Genomic DNA, 16,631 nt, shown 5'->3' on the forward strand with positions numbered 1-16,631 from the left:
AAAAAATCCACCACCAAAAAGAAGTTGTGGGAGATAAAAGAAAGTTGCCAGGTGTGTTTCTACATCCGACGGATGACTTATATCCAGATATAGCTCCAGTCCAGTAAGAATGATGCCAGTAGCACCACTACGAGAATGCAAACCAGGTTTGCCTTAAATATGCACTGTCACGATCGTGAGCGTTAATTAACTTTGCGACTGCAAATAGGGAATTTGTGTTATTCAAGAATGTCTTTAAGACGACGAAGACGCCATTATACGAAGAAAACGCCCTTATCAACAGCTCAATGAGTTTGAACGAGGTTGTGCATCACGGCTGCAAGAAACTAGATGTTCGTTCCGCGATACCGTAGAATGACTTCGCAGGAATGTAGCCGTCGTACTCATTGCCGGCAGTGGTGTTCACTGGAAGGTACGGTCGCAAGAAGCCCATGTTTCGGACAGCCACGGGGCATTACCGACAGGGAAGACTTTCTTGTTCGACGTATGGATCTGGCGCATCTTACTGCAGCAGGAATTTGATCAGCAGAGAACTGTTGCAAATCGATTAAGTACAGTTCCGAGCAAATCACCCTGCAGAGTGCATTCCAATGACCCCAAACCACCACCAATTGCGACTTCAGTGGTGGCAAGTGAGAGCTCACTGGAGGACGGGATGGGGGTCTGTTGTGTTTTCTGATGAAAGCCGCTCCCGCTTCCGTTCCAGTAATGGCGGTGTATTGGTTAGAATGAGGCCATGAGCGCCTGAAACAAACCCGCCTGCGGCCAAGACACACTGGACCTTCATATGAAGTTATGGTCTGGTGTTGTTACTCCACGAACCCTGACTGCAAATTTCTACTTTAGTCTGGTGATTCGACATTCATGAATAGCATGGCAGGGGGTGTTTTCCAATAGGATAACGTTCGTTCACATACCGATGTTGTAACTCAACATGCTCTGCAGAATGTCGACTAGTTGCCTTAGCTTTCGAGATCACCAGATCTGTCTTTAGTCGAGCACGTGTGGGATATCATTGGACGACAACTCCAGCGACATCCACAAACAGCATAGACTGTGCATATGTTGACCAACCAAATGCAACAGACTTGGGAGTCCATTCCGCAGACTCTCACCCGGCTCCTCTTCGACACAATGAATGCACAGTTGCATTCTTGCATTCAACATTCTGGCGGCTACACATTAGCTATGGCTTCTCTCGTGTTTACGTTAACCTGTGAACTTTCAACTTCAATCACTGCATTATGTTACCTAGATAAATATAGCCCCAAAATTTCATTACTCCACAATTATTATTTCTAGGCATTGTGATTTTTAACCGTCGGTGTATATGCCGTGGGAAACCAACAACATCTGCGCCAAAATCCGCCACGGCTTTCACCCTGCTGGAAAGTGAAAGTACAGCACCCCAGGGGTGGAAGCTGAAATCGCTACCGGGTGTGTTGGTCAATACATTCTGCTGGGTGAGTTGAAGACAGTTGTTTTTTAATGACAGATGAAACAGGAGTCCGTATTTGACTCAAAGAATAATCATCGTCTCCATTTATAACGTTATCTACCAGTCTAAACTTTTTATCCGATTCTTACGAGTCATGGTGCTACCAGCGATAAGCAGGGAGAAGAATCTGCGTATCATCATACGTCATTCTGTCTGCAGTGGTTAGACAGTGTTCCGACACCGAACTCTATAAAGTTGTGTGCAGTGCAAGGCGGCACATACGGACTTCCCACCTCGTGAGCGGGCTTGGACGCTGACGTCTTTGGGCCGTCCTCTCGCGGCGAGGCGGAGTGACCATGAGTTCATTCCGAATTAGCGCCTGGACAGGATATGATTTGGCAAGCAAAACACGAAGACAAGCAGTAGAAACTCTCGCCGTGTGCTGGCGGGTATTATCTGTTGAAATGTAAGCCCAGGATGACTTGAAACAGACATCAAAATTCCTACTGGGCTCAAATAGATCGTCATTGAGCGTGACTCTCATCACCGATAGCTGTCGACATCTTTTTTCGACCACCTTTCTTACGCCGCCTTACGTGGCTGCAAGTGGTACACCACTCCTTATACACGTGTTTGGCGGTCCGCGTCGACACACCAACAAGTCGAGCAACTTTATTCATGTTTTGGTCTTCGGCAGGTCCAGGCACGATAATTTTCTTTTGCCAATCTCTCACGTTCCCACTGATGCCGCACAACTGATGAGCACATCACTGGTAGACTTTCGCCTGCCTTGGAGGGCCACGTGGTTACCTGGTACCGTTTGTAAACCGTCTACAGCGCTTCAGGGCGACAAGTGTGTGCTCTTCTGAGGGTACGCCCAATGGCCTTATTATTGCCATGGCAGTATATTAACAAATTATTGTATGTCTAAGTTTTTGACGATAGACTCAAGAAAAAACCGTCTACAGCGCTTCAGGGCGACAAGTGTGTGCTCTTCTGAGGGTACGCCCAATGGCCTTATTATTGCCATGGCAGTATATTAACAAATTATTGTATGTCTAAGTTTTTGACGATAGACTCAAGAAAAAAAATCAGAAAAATTGGATCGTTTATTGGAAAGAAAGAGCTTCACAAACTTAGCAAGTCCTTAATTGGACGCTATGCGAGCTGTTATTCGGTCTGGCATTAATTGATAGAGTTGTTGGATATCCTCCTGAGGAATAGCGTGCCAAATGCTGTCCAGTAGGTGCATTAGGTTGTCAATATCCGCAAGTGACTGGAAGGCCCTGCGCGTAATGCTCCAAACGTTCTTAATTGGAGAGACATCTGGTGACTTTGCTGGCCATAGTATGGTTTGAAAAGCACGAAGACAAGCAGTAGAAACTCCCCCGTATGCCGGGGCGCATCATCTTGAAATGTAATCCCTCGTTAGCTTGTCATGAAGGACAACAAAACAGGGAGTAGCATATCGTCGTAGTACCACTGTGCTATCAGGTTTCTGAGGATGAAAACCGAAGAGGTCATGCTATGAAAAGAAATGGCACCCCAGGTCATTATTTCTGGTTGTTGCGTCACATTGTGGGTGATAGTTACGTCGATGTCCCACCACTATCCGGGGCGTCTCGTCATCGGTGCTCAGTTCGAAGTGGGACTTATTGCAGCCAGTGAGATTCTAAGCTGTAAACGTGTCAGAGACGCCACAGACAGCAGTCGGACACCAGCCTAACTGTCACCCGCAAACGTCCTGACAACCATGAGTGATGGCCTGGGTGTCATTTTATTTCATAGCGGGACCCTTTTGGTTCTCATCTTCGGCACCCTTACAGTACAGCGGTACGTCGACGACATTCTACGCCCCCCTTTTTTTACCTTTCATGGCAAGCCGCCCTGGGATTAAATTTCAGGAAATTAATACCCGCCCGCACATGGCGTAGTTTCTACTACATGTCTTCGTGCTTGCCAAATCCTGTCTTGGTCAGAAAGGTTGCCGGATCTCTCCCAAATAGAGAACGCTCAGAGCATTATGTGCAGGACCCACGGACCCGCTGGGGATTTTGACTATCTAACTGATCAGTTGGACATACTTTGGCAGGATATCCTTTAGGAGCACATTCAACAACTCTGTCAATTAGTGCCAAGCCCAATAGCTGGTTGCAAAAGGGCCTGGGTTCGAGCGACGCGTTTGTGTCTGTCTTGCTCAGTTTGCGAAGTTCTAGATCTTGACTAAATCATCCGATTTTTCTGAAACTGTAATCAATTCGTTGCTGTGCATCTACATCACATCTACCGATTTCGGTCACATTCGTGGTACTTTCCTTTTTTTGACTTGGCGTAAATTTGTAAAACGAAACACTTCGCTCTGGACTTTCACATTTGCGAGGGCGATGGTACAAAACTCTATCAGGTCATTCCGATTCGTGTTTACGGTCGTCTTGCTAACATCGTTCAAAGCAAGCGCCGAGATAGTTACTTTGAAAAAACATGGTAAATTTCCTTCCGCATCTTTCCCGATAGTACGAGAGCCCAGGACCAACACCAGGTCTCACCGTTTTACGGACAAAAATCGTTAGCGTAGATGATTCTGAACCCAACTAGGTGGACAGTAACGGTCGAAAGTGTCGCAGTTGCACGGCGCTCCATTTCTGATACGTGAAACAAAATTTACGGATAGTGGTACTGCAGCAAGTCTGCTATTAAACACTTTAATAGATTCTGTCGTTTCATTAAGAACATATTTGTATTCAGTTACATTACGCGTTGCATCTGGCTTGAGAGCATTTTCTAAATCGCCGTAAAGTTTACCGGTCTGGACCATAGCCACATGGTTCAATTTTTTTTCAAGAATTTTGAATGGTTATAATGATTACCGAAAACTGTTTTTAGGCATTTTCGGTGTCACATACACTTCCAAAAAGAAAAGAACATTCCAGCGCTTTTTACCCCTGTGGTCTTCAACCGCTGTTTACTTGATACGCTCTTGCCCCTCGATTTATATCTCACGAACGCAACAAGCTTGACCTTCGGATTTCGCAAAAGAAATGAAAACCATTAAATGAAAAGAAGCTGTTGCCGAATATTTAGTTAATAATTGGTCACAACAGGACTTGTTGCAGATTTTATCGCAAACAAAACAATCTATAACAAACACCACATATGCTGTGAATATTGGGTTGATTATGATACTGTTAATCAAGCAAGTTAATGAAAATCTAACTTGTTAAGAGCACAAGATAGCAGATACTAAAATTGTTTAACATGTTTGTCAAATCAGTTAACAAGGTCGAGTATCTATTCAGTATTCAACAATGACTTTTTAACTATAATGTTTGGTAATATGGAATTTGTAAAATGTTCCTTAAAGATTTGGATGAATATTACCGTTGTTAATTCCTCCCGTTACATTGAAGTTTCGCGTTTGCTTGAAACGATCGGTTGCTCTAGCAGTATTTTTACCTGGGATTAATATCGCGCGTTCTATCGCATGGCGCAAAAGTGGCAGCAGACATCGTTGAAAAATTATATATGCTATCAAAAGGCTTTCACAGATTGAGGCGGATTTACTTCTGACACTCGAAATGTATGCCGGCCGGTGTGGCCGTGCGGTTCTAGGCGCTTCAGTCTGGAACCGCGTGACCGCTACGGTCGCAGGTTCGAATCCTGCCTCGGGCATGGATGTGTGTGATGTCCTTAGGTTAGTTAGGTTTAAGTAGTTCTAAGTTGCAGGGGACTGATGATCACAGATGTTAAGTCCCATAGTGCTCAGAGCCATTTGAACCATTTTGAACTCGAAATGTATGGAACGTCTTAGAAGAGTTCACGAGCAAATTATACAGCGAAAAACAATTAATAATGTCGTTTCGGCTAAATTCAACATTCTTATATAAATATATAAAATGAAAAACGAACATTCTTCTACAAATCTAAACCTGGATTTATGTAATTTTGAGGCCTGCAGTCTACTGCACGTAAAACAGAACTGGAATAGCATTTATTGAACACAAGACATATTCCGAAAATATGTGACAGGTCTTGACCGCACGGATTTCTGATGGTATGATGTCGAGGGGTGTAACGATTTTTCAAGATTCTCAGGTAGCCGACTACCAGAAATAAGCGACGTTATTTTAAACGAAGAATCAACATCCACAAAAGGTGTAGTTAATATGAATTTAACTGTAATATTTTTATATAGATATGAGTGACTTTGAGTAATTATATTTGTTTTCGAAGAGAAGACACTGAAGAAATTGGTTGTGAACTGAAAGGAAATTTTAATGATGACGATAATGTTGATGAGTGCAACAGTGACTAAAATGATATATTTAAATAATCGTATTTTTTGAACCTTATCCCATTTTCTTCTTGTTTAATTCATTTAAAACATCGTTCAGTACGATGGTTTCTAGTAAGCTAGTTGTTAATATCGGAATTTGAAGGTTGCATCTTATTCATCGGCTTGCAACATAGACCTTCATACGCCTCAATGCGACCTTGTAAGAATTGTAATATACCGAAAAGTTGTCTGATTAGTAAGGTACTGCAGTAAACTTGTCTAATATCAATTTTATATGCATCTGGGCAACGTAATTTATCGTCTGGTAAAGTTTTTTTAACGTTTGCATAACGATCTCGAAATGGAAAATACTCGTTTTTCCTTCAGAAAAATGATTCTGGCGCATTAATTTACTCAAATCTGCTAATAAAACAGGCTTCCAGACTGTTTACTATGATTTTTTTTATTTTTTCAAATCATTCTCCTGTTTTTCGTATCTTAAATCTATCATTCAACTGCATTCTCAAAATTAGACGTATTGCTATGATAAATTTCAGTAATATTTGTTGACATTTTGGAACATGGGTCATCATATGTGACGCAATTTTTTTTTTAAATTAGTAATTTTTCGTTTAGGGTAATCGAATCTGTCGCTTTTATACTGTTTTGACCATACTGCTATGAGACAAAAATTTTGGTCGTAGGCTCTCGTAGTACGAGTTCGAGTTTGTGCTTCATCTCTGATGACCTCGGTGTCAAAGGGACTCTAAACCTTACACTTCTCTCTTCCTTTATGTAGACACCTCCATCGTGACACGATGTGCTTTACAAAGGGTGTAAGAGAGTGATTAGAAATCAGAGTCTCAATTAAGTATAATCTGTAATCTGCAGACAAAAGAAAAAACACACATAATTCCTTATGCATATTTCTTGATGAAAACTGTATTTCCATAGTTAAAACATTCTGACAGTATGTTCCATAAACTACACCAGAAATTAATTAAATATGACCTTGAAAATGGTCGGATTTTTATATCCGCAATGATATTTTCCTGAAGTTTAATGTTAGCACAGAATAAATAAATGTGGGGAGCTTATTCAAGAATCTTCTAATGTTTTCTAGATCGAAATCTTAGAACTAGCAGTGAAGCGTTAACATACAGGAGTATTTACACTTATTCATGGTATCTTACCAATAGAGACGGTTGCTTCTGTTGTCGAGCTGTCTGCGGCAGTCCCAATCACGGACAGCACAATAAATAAGGAATATATTGCTGTCGCTGGTACGCTAAGACTGCGGCAGGACGCTATCAAGATAAGAGATACAAAATACTGAATGCGCCGGCCAAACCTGGAAACAAAATTTTACACTTATATGATTGCGTAGCGACTGTCAGAACGAGGCTGAGGTACTAAGAAAAAACAAATGAGACGTAACGAGAAATTAAAATATTTATCTAGAGCACTTCTTTGAGGACATACACTCTCTAAAAAAAAGAAGACAAGAGTAAACAGTGCACTACAAGTGGATTATCGAAATATCCAAATGGGACGAAAGTCGATAGATCTGACGTACGGGTACAGGCAAACAACGGATAACTGACGTACGTGTACAGGCAAACAACGGATAACTGACGTACGTGTACAGGCAAACAACGGATAACTGACGTACGTGTACAGGCAAACAATGGATAACTGACGTACACGTACAGGCAAGCAACACATAACAGTTTCAGAAAAAACTGGTGATTTATTCAAGAGATGGAGCTTCACGAATTGAGCAATCGTCTAATGCATTGAGCTACCTCCCACCATAATGCAAGTATTTGTTCGGTTTACGTTGATTCACAGAATTGTTGGACGTCCTCCTGAGGGATATAGTGCAAAATTATGTCCAATTGGAGTGTTAGATCGTCAAAATCCCGAGATGTTTGAAGGGCCCTGCAAATGATGCAGCAGATTCTACTGGGGGAGATCCGGTGACCTTGGTGATCAAGGCAGGATTTGGCGAGCACGAAGACGAGCTGTAGAACCTGTTGCTGTGTGCGGGTGGGCATTATCTTCTTGAAATGTAAGCCAAGGTTGGACTGCCATGAAGGGCAAGAGAACGGGGAGTAGCATATCGTCGACCTACCGCTGTGCTCTAAGGGTGTTGTGGATGACAACCATAGTGGTCCTGCTATGGAAAGAAATGGCAGCCCAGACCATCACTTCTGGTTGTCAGGACGTATGGCGGGTGACAGTCATGTTGACATCCCACGACTGTCTGGGCCGTCTCAAGACACGTCTTCACTGGTCATCACGGCTTGGTTCGAAGCGGTGCTCATCACTGAAGACAATTCTGCTCCAGTGGATGAGATTCCAGATCAAGTACGTATCTGAAAATGCCTAGGGCAGCGGTGGGAAAGACGTACATCACGTCTACCGATTTCCGTCCCATTCGTACAACTCATTTGTGGTTCGTCGTTTACCTCTCTTTTGTTCACAGTGTGTTTTCGCTTTTGTGTGGATCTTTTCTGTACCACAAAAACAGTTTTCTCTATAGAATGTAAGCGTTAACGTAATAGCTGAACTACTGTAGCTGACATAACGAAACCAGGCAACTGAAGGTCGCACGTGTCACCCCGATACTCCCACCCAGCTTCACTCCTGGTCTTGTATTGTTGCCTTGTAAAGTACCGACTGGTCACGCGTCACAGTTCTCTACTTCCGAGTGTTTGGTTTCTCTGTGTTCCATGAATTCATTGTGTTTTTGCAGATAAGAGTGATACAGTAAAACTACATTTGTGCATACCATAGTTGCTAGTTCGTGTCTTTTTTGTGGACGCCCATTCTAAATGGACGTTAGGGAACAAATAAAACATGTAATATCTATTGCCTTAAGGTTTTTTGACAAACTTGATCCTGACGGAAAAGAGAGACGGAACATTAGCTTTGGTTGAGCACAACTGATGACAGAAGCCTGTGAAGTCTCCTTAGAAAGAACAGAACAATATGTTAGCGTCACCGAAACTTCTGCGAAGGTTGTAGGCTTGTGTGCTGTCTTCTATTCGTCATGACAAGGATTTAAACGGGAAAGTAGGTTTATTCAAACGGACTGACTATCTTAATGAAGTGGTCCGAAGGACTGTCTTAGAGTTCTATAATTCAGTACCTCACAGCCAGCAAACTTAGTGCCCAGCTACGACACGAAATCGAGTACCACACGAGAGCTTAGAAACGTCAGTTTTTACCTTTCTAAAAGGCAACGCTTTTTAGCACAGAAAGGGTAAAGATGGACGCAAATTTCTTATGTAACGAAGGTATGTTGCTGCCTCGAGACCTACGTTTTGGAGACTGTTCATTTATTGAATACGGTGGACAACAAGCCACTGTTATGAACCGTCTGTAACAGCTGCTAAAATGTAATCGCTTCTGGAGGAAGGTAACATTTTCGGTCCTTCTAAGACAAGCCGTCGGAGCAAATATCTTGGTGCTCGGATTCTTTAGTAAATAAATAGTTCTCAGCGGTGAGACGATACACCAGTGACATGGCAGATGTTACCAAAATTAATTTCGTAGTTTTCTTAACAACTTTCTGGCTGGAAGTTTCTACCAGATCCAACAAAAGGCCAATTCAACAGAGACGACATTGAACACTGCTTTCGATATTTTATTTCCTATCTCACAATACTTTTATGTTATATTCCATACTAAAGAATACAGATATCTATTATTTTTCCGGAATGTTTACTAACATTTGAAAATTATTACCAAATGACCATGTTGCAATTGGGAAAGATGACCTTCACTTGCTCAGTTTGGTGATGGTCACTACAAATAATATTTTAGAAGCATATTTTCAGTATTTGTCAATAAAGAATGAAATTTAGAACCATATTGTGCAGAACTGCAGAGTCTTACGGCGGTAATACTGAATACAATGTGCTCCGGCTTCCAGCTGCGTTTAGTAATTAAAATACCAGGAACCTTCGACCAAGCACTCCTTGACCATTGCCAGTAACAATGACATTTTAAACGTTTAACACGGTTGCAAGCCCGAGTACATTTTATTCAAGAACCATGTAGCTTACTTTTACTAGCAGTACTGTAATGAAAAACTGATTACCACATTACAACTTTAATTCAAATATTCACATAAAACAACTGGGGGTCACACACAATTAGATTCATTGTTACCAGTTTTTCTCTTCAGTCGTAAGCATCATCACGTATCGTTATATCCAAATGGTTTATAAATGTTAATCTACATTCAGATGCGATGATGGCACCTTTAGTGTGTTGAAACCGGTTATCCAGTAAACAGTATTTAAGCGATCTTGGCTTTTCAGTTATTTCTACAACAGAGTGATCGCTCCACTACGCACTATGTGTTCACTGCATCAGATAATTGTTGACCTGGGATTGAAAACGCAGTTGGTCTGAGGAGCGAAATGGTTGCTGTGTAACCGGCAGGCCATTTATGCATTTCCTAACTTTGATTAAAGATACAAATTCTGTATAAATGCAGTATATTGATAGACGTTATTATTTCCGCGGGGACTATATATTTTATTGATCAGTATTTAAATTACAGTTGGGCATTTTCGACTAATCGGTATTTTCCGGTTGCGCGATTCTGTGGAACGTAGTGCAATAACACATCTCAACAATTCAAGTCATCTTCTCCTACAACGTACCGCACTCTATATAAATATGTAAGAATGGGCCCCACAAAAGAAAACTGAAGAGAATAGAAAATAGAAGATGTAAGCACTAAAACCCTAATACGCTGAATATTGCTTCATTAGAGGAAGGATTGGTAGATGTCAAGTTATTAAAATAAAAATTTTGAAATAAAAAATTAGAAATGCTTCGAGGCCATAATAGACTAATGATTAAACATTTGAACAAAGAATAAGGTTTTGGTTTATATATCTATTGCCAATTAAATAATGGATATCACTAAATTCTGAAAGGAGTTATTACAGAAGTAACACATTCGTTGCTTATCTCAAATGTTGACGCTAACAGATAGTGTGACAGATAGTGGCATTTGGATGGGTCTGTGCAGTCCCATCAAACCAGGCCCATCCCAATGTGCGAAACACTATAAAATGTGAATTTACAAGAATTTAACTTTACAGACGGAATAGTGATGAGTCACGAACATCGAGTCAGCCCATTCACACAGCTACCGATGCTTTAACTCTCAAGAAAAGGGGAGATAACAGAAACAACAGAAATGTCTCCTAACTTGTTTAAATTCAAAGTTAGCTAAATAAAACTCATCTGCTTATTTTCGTAAAGCCATATTTGTTTGTCTATTTCTTATTTTTGTCAATTTCTCGGTGTTACTCCGTAACTAATTGACTTCGCAATGGAATGGTCTTTGAACCAACAGTTTGCTTCGTTTGTTATCGGTAATGTCAACTGAGTAGTGATGGGTTTCTACTGTTCATTCAGTCTGTAATTATAGTAGTAAAAAGAAGAAAGTTTTATAACTAACAAAAATAATATACGTAAGGTGAAACCTACTTACCTGTCTCCTACGTAACAGAGAGCAAGGCCCACGATGACGGAAAGACCTTGAACAGTTGCCATAGTGTGACTAACTACCATTTTCTTCCCACAAACCCAGTTTTCTTGAGATGGCAGAGTCAACGAAAACCATGTCTCATCGTAGTCCCAACCGTATTGGCACGGTATTGTCTCATTAGTATGGTCCAGACTTGCAAACATGAGGCATTTGCTGAAGGTGCCATTCTCCCTATAAACACACAGACTGTGATCACCTGGAAACACTCAGTGATTGCAATGTAGCTCAGTAATAACAAATTTTGTCACAGGTCGCTCTAACTCCGAGTGGACACTGTACTTTTTGGTTTTGCATCGGTAGGTGAGAAATTTTAAGGTAAATATAAAAGATCAAAGTAAGATTTTGAAATTAGCTTCAGTTCATATATATATATATATATATATATATATATATATATATATATATATATATATCAGCACTAAATGTAATGGCATAGTTTCTATAGTCAATAATCATTGAGTAACTTGGAAAGAAGAACAACGCACTACAGATATTGTCTACCTGGGAATTGTTATGCTCTTCCAATCCTCGATGCTGACATTAGCTGATGCTCTCCCAGGAACATGGCACCAATGGTCAGGCACCATCATTGAAATTACAAACATCTGACTCGGAACAGAGCATACAAGAACAGAAAGGCCAACATAAATAAGATTCAGCCGAATTTGGAACTTGCCGCGGCTCCCAATTTTCTCGAGAATACCTTCAAATGTCACTTCATGATGATTCACATTATTTAATCTCTCCGTTCCGTCTTCTTTGCTCTTGGCAGTCATCTGCAACATAAAAAATAGCTAGAATAAAACATGAATGTATGAAACCATCGAATTATTAAACGGCCTTATGAGACGTGAAAATTTGAAGTGTTGTAAATATTCAGAACGGAAAAAATATCGACCGTTAAAAGACGATTAGTCTGACTGTAGGAGAGAGGAGCGCATAGGGAGGCAGTGCTGACCAACTGCCGGAAATTGGAGGCAAGAGTTAAGAAAAATCAAGACATGGACACGAGATTCTGTCGATCTAAAACAACTTTAACACTGTAAACTGGAATTCTCATTAATATAGGAATATAGTGTAAGCGACAGGGAAAGTCTGTCAGTACATAATATGTACGAGAACAAAAAGGGAAAAATAAGAACGGAAGACCAAGAACACGTTCAGATTAAGAGAGTGTAAGATAGAGTTGCAAAATTCAACCTCTACTGTTGTATCCAATAACGGAAATGAAGGTACAGAAGTATGATTAAAATTAAGGCAGTAAGAATGTCAATAATAAAAGTGTCTGATGACATTGCTATCTTCAATGGAAGTGAGGAAGAATTGCAGGACTTGCCTAGTGGGAAGTCTAATGAGCAAACATTATGGACTGAGAGTAAACTGAAGAAAGATGAAAATGTTGAGGAGTACCAGAAATGAGATTAGCGGTAAATTTAACATCAAAAGTGGGGACCGCGAAGTAGACAGAGTGAAGGACTCCTGCTACGTTGAAACTAACGAAAGGAGGACGAAGCAAGCACAACGTAAGAAGAAGAATAACGAACATCAAGAGGGCATTCTTGGCCAAAAGAAATCTATTAGTTTCAACATGAGCCTTATGTTGAGGAAGAAATCTCAGACAATATACATTTAGAGCAAAGTGTTATTTGGAAGTGAATCACGGACTGTGAAAGATGGGAATCCAAATGTTTTAGATGTAGTTTTATTGAAGTGTGTTGGAAATTAGGTGGACTAATAGGAAATAAGGAGGTTCTTCACTAAATAGGCGGAGAAAGGATAGTATCAAAAACACTAAGAAGAAAAAGAGATAGTATGAAATAAAATCTACCACGTTACTTGAGGGAGCTTTAGAAAATAAAAACTGTAGGTTATGACAAATATGACAAATGGCCGGTTATCGATACCAATAATCTACCTATCGAGAAAGGTGCCAGTATGCTGACTCTTTCATTTCCTCATAATTTTTTTACACTTTTCAGGAAACGTAATATTTATTTTACAACTATCTCTGAGATATTGACTTAATCAGTTTCAACATACAGTCGAACATGTTGATGGGGAGCTACCGTTTTGAACCGTGTGTATGACATCAAAAATGACCGGTAAGATTATTTCAATTTGTATTCAGTGGTGATATACGTTCTATCGTTCTTCATTAGTCAGATCGTCCATTTGCACTAGTCCTCTGGCCGCTGTACTTCAGCGTTTTCACGTTCTTTCTGTTATATACGCAATTCTTCGGTATTAAAGATGCAAGTTCTGTTTTCTATGGACGATACTGGATTATTTTATCCGACGATAGAGGCTTGGAAGTGAGCTGGATTTTCATCAGATAATAGTAATTCGTGTCGAAGCTTATGAGAAACAATACATTTATTATCAACAACATGTGTTGCATATTGATTTACTAGAAAGGCCATTCCTTCTATTAATGTTTTGATTAATGTGCCTCAAACAGAGCACCGCCATCTTATTTTCATGATCTTAGACGAAGAGAAGACAGAGTTGAGAGTCGTTCTGATGATTAACTTTACACATAGTGAGCTATTGTTGGAGGCTAACTACAAAATTAAGTACAAAATTTTTGCGTCCTGGTTACTTTTTCAGGAAATGAACAAGGTAATACAAGGTACTTGACCTTTAATAATTGATTTTTCAGATAGTTAGTTACTGAATTCACTCTGAACTGTTGGGTACATGACTGGGGAAACTGCCCCATAACGCAACAGATCTCTATAAGAGGTAAACTGACACATGTTGGTACAACTTGGTGCTTTGGCAAAAATCATTCACTTATATACTATGTGCTATTTTCAGATATGCAGGCCCTTATCATCCAGTTGTGCTTATGTAAAATAATGAAATTAGGTGCTACTAGCTATTAGCTATACACACTCGCACCTTTCATTTTAGGATGAGACTGCCAGAATTTTTTGGTTCCTGCGAATTTTATGATAAGTTATGTGCTACAGTTTATTTCATGTAATAACTTTCCTTTTCTGATATGCAGAAACTTCCAGTTTTGGAAAACATGTCTATCACTGTTTTAGCCCATCTTTAGAATGTTTCACTTTCTTGTGAGTTTAGGTTATTTTGTATACAGGGATAGCTTTATATATTTGCAATATATTCACTTTTCTTTGTGATTTGTACTTGTGGAATCCAGTAGACAACATATTGCTCACATTATAGTGATAACAGTTCAGTGATGCTACTGTGAAGATTGTTACGTGGATATAATAGGGAATGCAGTTTATTTCTATTTAATTTCTGATTTGGATTATCATTTGTGTTAGTAAAGCGTAAGATATTAACACTATTTGGTGGCATTAGATAGTGAGGAAAATATTTCTTTTGAAGTCAAAAACATAGTAGAATTGTTGTATTTTATTTGAGAAATAGGAAAGTGTGCAGATTGTGATTCATAGGGAGGCATTATCTGAGTTTTTTGGAAGGGCAGTGACATATTTTCTCAGAATTTCTCTCAGTCATATCGTTCTACGTTGTGTTCTAGGGAAACATTAATTTGTGCTGCTAAGGTTTCTTCTGAAACGTTAATGTTATATTTTTTATCCGTTCTGTGTCATCAGGGAGGTAAAGGTCATATCTGTGTGTTTATGTACCGAACATGTCAGTTGATGATCGGGGATGTTGTGTATTTCATTATATTCCAGCAGAAAACGATGGTGATTGGGGATGTTGTGTATTTCATTAGATTCCAGCAGAAAACGGTTAGTACAGGTCATTACATCCATCAATTCATAGGCATAATACATAGACTGGTGGTATTAATGAGCAATTTGGAATGTAGTTCTTCGTGAAAAATAAAAATTTTGGATTGCAACAGTGAACTGAAAACTTCAACCCACCTAATTTCCCCCCTCTCACTCGATAAGCTTGCTAAGTGAATTTGGTTACAGAGCTGATTGTTGAGTCATTACCACATAATTCCTACATTCTAAATATGCTGAGCAAATTATAATGTATCTCACCTGGTTGTTTACTTGCTGATTTTGGAAAATTTATCTGGGCTTAGGATTGTTGTGTATCATACATGGTATTAGGTGAGGTTCGATATAATGAAAGATTGTTGAAAGTATTTAGGTTCTTGTGGATGACAGGACAGTGCTTTTGGTGAACATTTTTCACAGAATTTTTGAATGGTTCAATCTTAAATTGATGTATTACCCAAATTTCAGCTCATATTGTAGTAAATAGTTTTGTTGTGTTTCTATTTTGGATGCTCACTAATGTTAGTGGAATGACGGTTTGAGAGCTATTCTTCACTGTTGGGATAATTATGTGGTTTGTGGTGAGTTTGTGGAGATACGAGTATTGTGGATTCTTCCTCATTTCTTGCGAGGGGAGTTAGTCTTGTGAAAATTTTTAATTCCTTGGTATCTTGTGAGATCAATATGAGATGGTTTATTGGTTTATCGATGTATTTATATTCTTTGTATGATGGACAAGTCCACAGTAAATATGAGATAGAGACAGCAAGCACTGATTTACTACTGTTTTATGTCATTATTCTGTCCTTTTGAATAGAAATTATGGCATCACAGAGGAAAATGGTTTTTCTCTTGGTCTCAATTATTTGACTTGTGAATACTGTATTTGTGTGATTTAGTGTAATCTTGTAAGGCCAGTCAAAAATTTTATTGTTTGTTTTAATTGTTGTGACAGAATGAAGAATAATGAAAACAAGAGAGGTAAGAAAGCTAAGGCAATGGAATATTCTGTTTGTTGTGTCTTGTGCAGGGTTGCTACTCAGAGAGATCATAATATATTTAATAGTGAGTCAGTTATTATATCTGGAAGTCAAAGAGTGTATGCTGTCGTCAGTGAGTGCAGGGAGTTGATTGATAAATTGGAGGCTAATGTTACCAATTTAGAAGAACACATACATGGTTTAGAACGAAATGTGAACTAATTATTGTAGAAATCACAGGGAAATTTACAGAACTGAGTACAAAACTAAGAGAGAGCTTGTATGCAGACTTCGCTGTGAAGATTTCTAGTTCTGAGGGTAAACTTGCTGATGTTGAATGGAGTCAAAATCAGTTTCAAGTCGTTGTTAATGAACAAGTTAAGAAAGTTTTTAGAAATTTGAGGGAGTAATTCGAAAAGAATGAAACGGATTAATTAGGAACGTTTCTACTGATGGTCAGTCAAGAAGTTGTTAATCTAATTCAAGAACAAATGTCACATGCTATATTACTACCAAATCTAGAAAATAGCTCTGTGGAGTTGAAGGTCAGTGTAGAGAAACGACGGTGAAATATTAAAGAAGAAATTATGCACACAGTTAAGGAGGATGATTGCTCTGGTTGATACAATCG

At 39.4% G+C, this 16,631-nt stretch overlaps 1 protein-coding gene across 1 annotated transcript in view; it reads right to left on the reverse strand.

The window, feature by feature from the left end:
- Positions 1 to 16,631, reverse strand: part of LOC124789692 (solute carrier family 22 member 7-like) — an 89,263-nt gene that overhangs the window by 44,145 nt on the left and 28,487 nt on the right. The window contains exons 2-4 of the mRNA XM_047257134.1: positions 11,791 to 12,065; positions 11,233 to 11,460; positions 6,905 to 7,062 (exon numbers count right to left, since the gene is read on the reverse strand). Of these exons, the coding sequence (XP_047113090.1) occupies positions 6,905 to 7,062; positions 11,233 to 11,460; positions 11,791 to 12,065 (661 nt within the window). The remainder of the gene's footprint in view (positions 1 to 6,904; positions 7,063 to 11,232; positions 11,461 to 11,790; positions 12,066 to 16,631) is intronic.

This window comes from Schistocerca piceifrons, chromosome 3 (genome assembly GCF_021461385.2).
Source record: "Schistocerca piceifrons isolate TAMUIC-IGC-003096 chromosome 3, iqSchPice1.1, whole genome shotgun sequence".
NCBI lineage: Eukaryota > Metazoa > Arthropoda > Insecta > Orthoptera > Acrididae > Schistocerca > Schistocerca piceifrons.